Here is an 8931-nt window from a genome sequence, read left to right as displayed (position 1 = left end):
TAAACTATTGAAATCAAGAATGATACATGATGAACAGGATTCTTCTAAATAATAGCAAACAATTATTTAGTATACTGTATACTGTACATCAGGGCTACATTATGTTAGGGATTTTTCACATCAGTTGGCTGTGTTATATCACAACTATATATAACAATACATCAGGGCTACAATAGGTTAGGGATTTTTCGCATCAGTAGGTTGTGTTATATCACAACTATATGTACACCATACACCAGGGCTACAATATGTTAAAAGGAATTTTTCAAACCAGTGGTAGGTATGGTGTTATATAATATTACAAGTACATGTACACTGTACAACAGGATTGCACATATTAAAATAGACTATTATTCTACAACTGGGATGTAACATTACAACTATTTTGAACATAAAAATAACATCATTAGAAAAGCACTCCTATTATCCTCAATATCGTGTAACAACACAACTGTAGTGAGGATCAAATTTATACAGTCAAATGAAGATCATTCTCAGAATAGAGAAATTCTATTTAACATTACTACTACTACTCAGACCTAAAATCACATTTAAAACATGCTAGTGGACTGTGTTGTCATGTGATCACGACCAGTACTTGCCTCTGGAATGTGATCACTTATGAGCTGTGTTGGTATAGTGATTAGTGTCTATTGTTGGGGCAAGACCATCTTATGGGCTGTGTTGATATGGTGATTAGTACCTTCAATTGAAACAAGACTGCCTCATGGGCTCAGTTTCTTGGTATGATGATAAGTGGCTTTAGTTGGGGTAGGATTGCCTCATGGGCTCAGTTGGTATAGTGTTTAGACCTGTAACTATGACTAGACTGCCTCCTGTGCTGTGTTGGTTCGGTGATCAGTACCTGCAGCTGGAATGAAATTGTCTCATGGATTGTGTTGATATGAGGATCAGTGCATGCAGCTGGATAGAGAAATAATTTCACAGATGTAGTAAGTAGATTAACAGCTTATACATTTCAGCCAAAGCTCAGTGACTTTGAAGCCATCACTTAGTTTGATATTATCCAAGTTAATTCTTTGAAAAAGAGCTAACTGAATATGTGAATTTTGTGACCTGATAAACTGGTACCATATTTAGACCTACCACATGAATTTGATTAAATCCTCACTGACCAAGTGAAATTACAGAAACTATACCAAACAATTCAGGATGCTAAACATATACTTTGCACATCTATTGTATGATGTTGCATTTATACTATTTATTTGTTTTTATTTAGTGCTCATATATTTCTTAAATGGAACTGAAGGATCAGTATACATAGTAATTACATTCTTTACGAAAAACATTGTTTTAAGAAGTACACGAAGAATCAGAGGATTCCTTGTTATTGAGATTAATCATCTATTCTAGATAAATGTATTAAAATACAAATTTATAATGACAGTACATGGGATTTTATAAACTCCTTCATGGAAGTTCACTTTGGTTTTTGTTACATTCCAATATTTATTAACAAATAGACTTCTCTGAAGGAGTTGAGGCTTAGAAAAAGTTCCAGGTAACTAAGCAGGAATCTTTGTTCAATCTGAGATTTCACTCAGCAGAACCAATAACGTTGTTCATCCAGGCCCGTATAGTCGATTATTTGTTTTTAATTTTCACAATTATGGTTATAAAGTATGAAAATACAGGTTGAAATACACAGATACAGGTTATTTTTCACTAGTGTTTTGTCAAATTTCATATTATCAATAGAGAAAATAGTTAACAGTGCATATACCTATTTGTAAATGTTTTTATTTTAATTTTATGCTTGAAATGTTATTTATTATAGATATATATTTTATATTTACTTTCCTATAGAAGACAACTTAATGATAAATTATAGTAAACTGCAAGTACCTATTCCAAACTGTTCCCAAAACTTTTCAATTTAAAATATTTTTAAAGCTGTTTCTGTCAGGTTGTTTTCCTCACCACCATACTTAAAACATACTTTTATTTCATTTTGTTGGGTAGATGGAAAGACAAGGCTATTGAGTCAGTCCACAGATGGCTGAAAAAAATCCTAAAACTATTTCAAATGACATGAATGTAAAAGCAATGTATGACTTAAAAAAACAAAAACACATACCTTTATCAAACTAAAAATAAGTATTATATTAATATATGTAACACAAATGTTTATATGTCCTGCTGACAGTCGATATTTTTGTGGCAAAGAACTCTTCAATTTTACAAAATAAAGGCCCAACATGTCAAATTAAAGGCTTTTATAGACTACATGAAGAAAGTAAAGGTTGGGATACCAACTTATTTTTTTCTACATTTCAAAGGTTTCCTAGTGGGCTTGTGATCTCTTAGCTGGATCAATTAAATGAATTGTTACCTTCGTTCAAGCTAAGATTCTACTCAGAAAAATGAACTATGTTTTCATTGGCCAGTAACTAGCTAATGCATCTGAGGGGAGTGTGTAGTCTAATGTTCAGTGTGGATCTGAAGTTCCATAGTTTGCATTCCCTTACAGAAACAAAAACATGCTATGCACTTTGATGCAATGGGTGCATTATAAGAGTGATGGTCAAATCCCACTGTTCGATTTAGATTAGCCCATGAGTCGGTAATGGGTGATGTTAAGTAACTGCCTACCATCTAGTCTATCACATTAAAATTAGGGGTGGCTAGTGCAGATAATCCTGAGTAACTTTGTTTGAAAATCAACAACCAACCAACACAATGTCTGCTAGCTGTTAAATTGTCTTAAAATAAACTTAAGGGGTCTTATAGTATGGCTCTAGTGTATCCATTTGAACCCTTATGAAAAACAAAGAAGATATTATGTAAAATATATAACATTTCAGTGGTGTGTGAGCTTGAAATCAAACCTCTGCCAAAATGGGGCTTGAAAAAAAATACATTTACTGACACAAACATTTACTGATGCTTCTTCCTTGACATAGTATAAAGAAAACAAAAACATCATGTATCATCTTTAATAGAGTTTTTGTAAGTGATATATCGCAATGCAAATGTGTTAGAAAAAGTATATAACAGAATGCAAAATTTAAATTTGGTCATTTGTTTGAATAAGTAAGTTATCCCTTAACATTTATAAAGTGGGAAGTAATGTAAAATTCTACATTACTACGCTTTTTTTTGTGTTAAAATACAGGTTTTAACCATTTTACAGATGTATTTTGATAATTCTGCTATTAATTTCTACACTTAGACATATAAGTATCATGGAACAATGGTTATCAGGAATGCTATATATTGGAGAAGAAATATATATGTAAATATTTAAAGCAGTATTATTTGTCTGCCTGTTTGATGTTTTGACACCACAAATTGTGAAGATCTGGCTGAGCCACTTACAATGAAATGTGCTAAAAGAATTCAGGTATATGAGCAATTGAAGAAAAAGGTTTCAGTTTGGCAGTCTTTTCTAACTGCCAAATGAAAGTGGCATTTAATGCTACATATAGCACGGGTACCTTTTCTGATCACCTGTATTCAGTAGACCTGTATGGCTGATGATGCACATGCAAGACCATGAAGCCAGTGAAATAAATGCTGCATAAGATGTGGGTACATTTTCCATTATATTATATATAATAATACCTGGGCAGCATAAGAAAACAGAGAATCACTATATACTAATCCTAGCACACACATACAGTGTATTATGTGGTTAAGTGTTATGAGAATTTATGTGTTACCTAACATTGACGAGAAAAAGTCTCAAAGAAACTAAAAGAGATATTCCATGATTTATGTATATATATATATGTACAATAATGGGAAGGCACCACTCCATAATATTCATAATTACTGACTCACTACCCAGTTTCCATGAATGTGCACCATCAGCAAGATATCATTTCATAACCTGTCTGAAAACTCCATTGATTCATAACCCTACTTTGGTGTACATGCACTACAAGAGAGGAACCACTTAATTGTCCTTCTGGAAAAAAATTAATGTGTACATTAGGAGAGAATTATTGTTACACAGTTTGTCTTTGAAAAACTGGTAGAAAACATATACAAATGTAAGTTGGCATACAAGTATGAGAAATAAGCTTTATTACATGATCACCAACACTTTTAAAGGAAAGATATTATTGATTTATGAAAAGATTCTAAAAAGGACTAAGCCTTTCTATCTTTAGAAAACAAAACTTAACACAAATAATAGTTTCAAGCCACAGTAATATCTTTAATGCTAATTCTATATAAATCATTTTTCACCATTAATTTTTAGTAGTGTATTAACTTTAACTCTATTAATGTTTCCTACTTTTTTTTTTTCACTGAGAGTTTCCATCCCTACAGATCATTGGCACAAACATGTCTTTCATTATTAATGTAAAATTGCACACTTTTTCCTTGTGGGTCTTGTGAATTCATCTGCTTGTAAAGGTTATAATTAACACATGAAGTTTTAATATTGTTCTTTCTCACATATACATTATTTTAAGATATACACTTCAGTCATAACAGAAAGTGAATGATTGAAAAATGTTAAAAAAAACATATAGAAATCAATACTTCAAGTTATTGATACCTAGACATGACTTGGACTAAAAATCATGGTAAGTCTTCATGTTTGTTGTTGTTTTTCTGTCTATACCTTAATGGTTTCCAAGGGTTTTAAAAAAAAACTATTAAAAATATCTTTGATCATTTCATGCAAATTCCTATAAAACAAAACATTAATCATTAATGAAGAACAAAATCAAATGTTGAAATAATTGAATTCAAAATTTTTATTTAAATATTTCTAAGTGTAAAAAAGATTTGAAGAAATTTCAAATTAAAAGCATTATATGCTCACATGTTAAATTACACTTACTAAAAATAACAAAAATGTTAATGTTTTGTAAAAGAAACAATTAATATGGAAAGATTAAGAAACCATATATCTTTTTTTTTAAGCTAATGTTACACTGATAAAGGAGTTTTGTAAAAGAGAGAGAAAGGAGTTAGACTTCTCAATTACTGTAAGCCTTAAAATCTATTTACGTTATTAGAGAATAACTTGCTTGGAAAAGTTGAACATGGTTACATGTTGATCAATAATGGATAAAATTATCTACAACTCTGAACCTAGTTTATCTTCTGAGAAAAGTTTTTTCTCAAGGTATGAACACCTATTTTTCCAACAAAAATTATCAGTTTGAACAAGGCTCTGCCTTTACTTCTCCTTTGATACACAAAAAGTGGTGTCCCAACCCTTAACTCACTCTCCTTTTAGTGAGGTACAAGTGAAATGTTATCAGAAAAACATTTGTTTACAAGTGAAAGACTTTATTTCTTTTAGATAAGTATATGGGTACACGATCCTTTCTGCCCCTTTGTCAACAAAAAAAGACATATTCATTAGTATTTGTATTTTTCCGCAATGACTATATTATCATCATAATTAGAAATTTAATACTTACACATCACAAATATATCACTTTCGAACCACATATACACACACAAACATTTTTAACTTTTATTACAATTGGAGTCTTACCTATTAGCATCTTGGATGCCAAAACAAACAAATAAATCATACAAAACCTCAAATCCATCATTTCAGCTGCTGCAGCACAAACAACAAAATTTGAGGCACTAAGAGCAGGGATGTCCCAACCCTTAACTCGCTCTCCTTTAGCGAGGTCCAGCTGAATTGTTATCACAAGACGTCTATTGACAAGTGAAAGACTTTATTTCTTTTAGGTAAGTATGTGGGTCAAACACTATTTTATTCCCTGACTGCCCAGTGAACCTACAAAGGTCATGGTTACATGTACTGTCTCTATATCTGGATGGAGTCTGATGCTCCAAAGATCACTTGCCCTCGATATCCTGCATCATTGTTAGAGTTGTCACATCTGAAGTTTGTGGTTCTGTCACATGTAGGTTCTGGTAACCTGAGGTAAGAGGGCAGTGCCTGACTTTTAGTACAGCCATTGTTCTTGATAGTCTGAAAGGGTATGACTAGGGGATTTTCATCTATAGTTCGCAATACACTAGCTGGAGTAGACGATTTAAAATTTTGGCTCTTAGGCTTGGAACGATAAGCTTGGAGACCATCCTCTTGAATAACTGTCCTGTTTGGAGGTGGTTGTACACAGCCTCTACGAAGTTCACTTTCCTGCTGTGAATCTCGAAGGCGGAGTAACTTGGAGCTACCATAAGGATATTCCTCACCATCAGGTAAAGTAAGAGAAACTGGAAGGTTCAGTGCTAAGTCTGTCTGAACTGATTGTTGTCTAATCTGTTTTTCTCGCTGTATTGTCAACTCCAATTGTCTCTTGTTTTGTATACCATGTTGTGTGTAAAGCACCTAAAATCAAAATCAGGATATACTGATCTCAATTAATATTAAAGATAGCTTCTGTAAAGTTCCAATATCCAAATCATGAATATTATTTGTAAAAATGTATCCAAAGCATAATATTCTAAAAATAAAATAAAATTTGGCAATATATTTGAAGCAGAGTTCTTAAATATTGAAACTATAGTTTCTTCAATAACAACTTAAATTTTCTGTTTTCAAATCAGGGAAATTATCTTATAAAAAGTAATTATGCATATTAACTATTGTATAAAACATCTAAATTTAAATAAATCTTCAAAGTAACAAGTGTAGATTTATACATATAAATAAATACTGTAATAATAGAAATTAATTACATTTTCTATATTTTACAAAATATCAAACTATTTACACAATGATCAGATAACAGCAATTCATTCTTTTTGCTAAAAAATAATTATATATTTCAACAAATACTTGAAAACAAAAGCACAAATAAATCAATCCTCTATTTAACTTAAAGATAATTAGCTTATTTCGTTCCCAAATTATATTCATAATATAAATGTTTGTTTCTGGTATTAGTTTTTCATCTTACCCCATTCACTTTTACCTAACCCTGATTCTTTACAATCCAAGCTACTATTCAATTACATTATGTATGATCAATGCTATTCTGTAGGATGATGGAAAAATAACCATATAAGGGCTACCTCAAATCAAATTATATGCTTTCCAACTTCTCCAATTGTTGACATTAAATTAATTTGTCTGTCTAATATTTAACTGATGAAATAGGATAAAGAGTGCTTTAGAAAGGTTCTGATTACTTTATTTGTTAAACAAAAAAAGTATAGATCATTGGTGTTATAAATATCCATAAAATTTGCAGATATTTTTTCCAGATGTAATAAAATATAAATCAGAAGAATTTTTTTGGCTGATGAAAAAGCCATGCTTACCGAGTGTTGTGGTGTAGATAGGTAAAGTTGTTGTTGATGAGGCAGTGGTGCCAGAAGAAAAGCTTGGCGTCTAGATGTCTGAGGAGGTGGTCGACCCTGTCTTTCACTCCATGACCGAGCTCCCATTTTATAATGACTAATGATGCAGGTTAAAAGCCCCAGTTTTAACACTATAGCTATCACAATGATGATGATTTGAATACTGGAAACTAGAAAAGAGACAAAGAAGCAGTGTTAGAATTACCATATTACTCTAGCATACAGAGTTCTCTTATTTTGGACAATTTGGAAAATCACTCCTTTTTGTTCTTTTGGTATGTGAATGCACAATGCATTTCTATCTTCATGAAATATTGTAATAGTTATTCTAAATTTATCACGTATATATAAATGTGCAGGTTTTGCACAACACATGGTTCAGAAGGTTATTGAATTCATTTTGTTCTAGCTGCCTTTGTTGCTTTGTCATTCTTGAGTAGACAATATCTGTTCTGCTCATGGTTAGTATTGCTACAATAGTGCATTTATATAATGATATCAAAAGTAGTGTCATCTAATAGTAGGTCAGGCGATATCTATAGGTTATGACCTCCCTTATATTTTAATAGAATTGACTAACAGTGACATAAGTAGCAGACACATCCTAATAATAGTGTTATTAGATACTTGGTATATAATACTAGGATGTACTGTTTAATTTTCTCTCTCAAGATCAAAGTTTGATAAGTGAAGTTTGTCTTTCCTTTGTAAATAACAATACTCTCCTAAAGTTTGACCTGTAAGTGTAACATTAACAAATCCTTATTAAACATATAACATAAGCTGTACAAAAGAATTAACAATATAGTAAAGCAGCTTTCTTCATTCGGTGCAAATTATTTGGATTGTTTTTGAGCATAGAAGAATATTTGGGTTTTTGTACAATTGTGTCTCATCTTTGTCTCAAACTCATTCAAAGTGAGAGAACTCAGAATTATTTAGTAATATATATCTTATAGAACCTCTTGTTATTAAACAGACCTATTCCATTTATCTAAGGGAAATCAGTTTGACCTGAAAATATAACATTCTTTATTTGTGGCTTTGCTCTTTATTTTACTATATTTCAAGTTTGGTAAGAAATACATCTTCTTAGTGGTGTCTTATTTACTCGCAGAAGCTTAAAATTTGTGATTTCTGTGGGTGATGTAAAAGAATACAGTTCTCATTCTCAGTGTTTTATATCATATATTGTGCTGAATAGATATTATTTAAATCAGTGTGCACTTACTGACCCAGTAGTCTGTGAAATAATGTGTGTATCTCTTATCCAGTTACTATGCGCTGGACAGGTACTACCTATGTCTGGTATCTAATTTCTCTATTAAAGTGTTGCTACAAGTAGTGCAAAATATAATTACATACTCAACAACAGTTACTGAAAATTTAGGCACTAATGGCTAAGTCCTGATACATTTTAAAAGGTGTCTAGTTTGAAGACGAAAAGATTCTGCTTATTAACTGATCATATTGTTGCACATTCCTCAACTATTATTCTAGCATATAAAAAGGTAGACTTGTAAGTTATGTTATCAGCAAAAATTTCCTAATTACATTTACAGCACCATATATATATTGTTACGAAAGCGGAGGTCACGTGACCCTACTAACGGGTCATATTCTCGAACCTTCCTGAATGCTCTAGCGTTTACT

The 8931-nt window shown here is 31.5% G+C and overlaps 1 protein-coding gene across 2 annotated transcripts in view; it reads right to left on the bottom strand.

Annotated features, from left to right (window-relative positions):
• Positions 1–1224: 1224 nt before the first annotated feature.
• LOC106469724 (low-density lipoprotein receptor class A domain-containing protein 4-like) overlaps positions 1225–8931 on the bottom strand; it is a 46311-nt gene continuing 38604 nt past the window's right edge. For both annotated transcript variants that reach the window (XM_022398999.1, XM_013930239.2), the window contains exons 3-4: positions 7240–7448; positions 1225–6304 (exon numbers count right to left, since the gene is read on the bottom strand). In XM_022398999.1, the coding sequence (XP_022254707.1) occupies positions 5774–6304; positions 7240–7448 (740 nt within the window). In that variant the 3' untranslated portion in view covers positions 1225–5773. The remainder of the gene's footprint in view (positions 6305–7239; positions 7449–8931) is intronic.

This window comes from Limulus polyphemus, unplaced genomic scaffold (assembly GCF_000517525.1).
Source record: "Limulus polyphemus unplaced genomic scaffold, Limulus_polyphemus-2.1.2 Scaffold98, whole genome shotgun sequence".
In the NCBI taxonomy this organism is placed as follows: Eukaryota; Metazoa; Arthropoda; class Merostomata; order Xiphosura; family Limulidae; genus Limulus; species Limulus polyphemus.
This window is presented reverse-complemented; position numbering and strand designations above follow the sequence as displayed.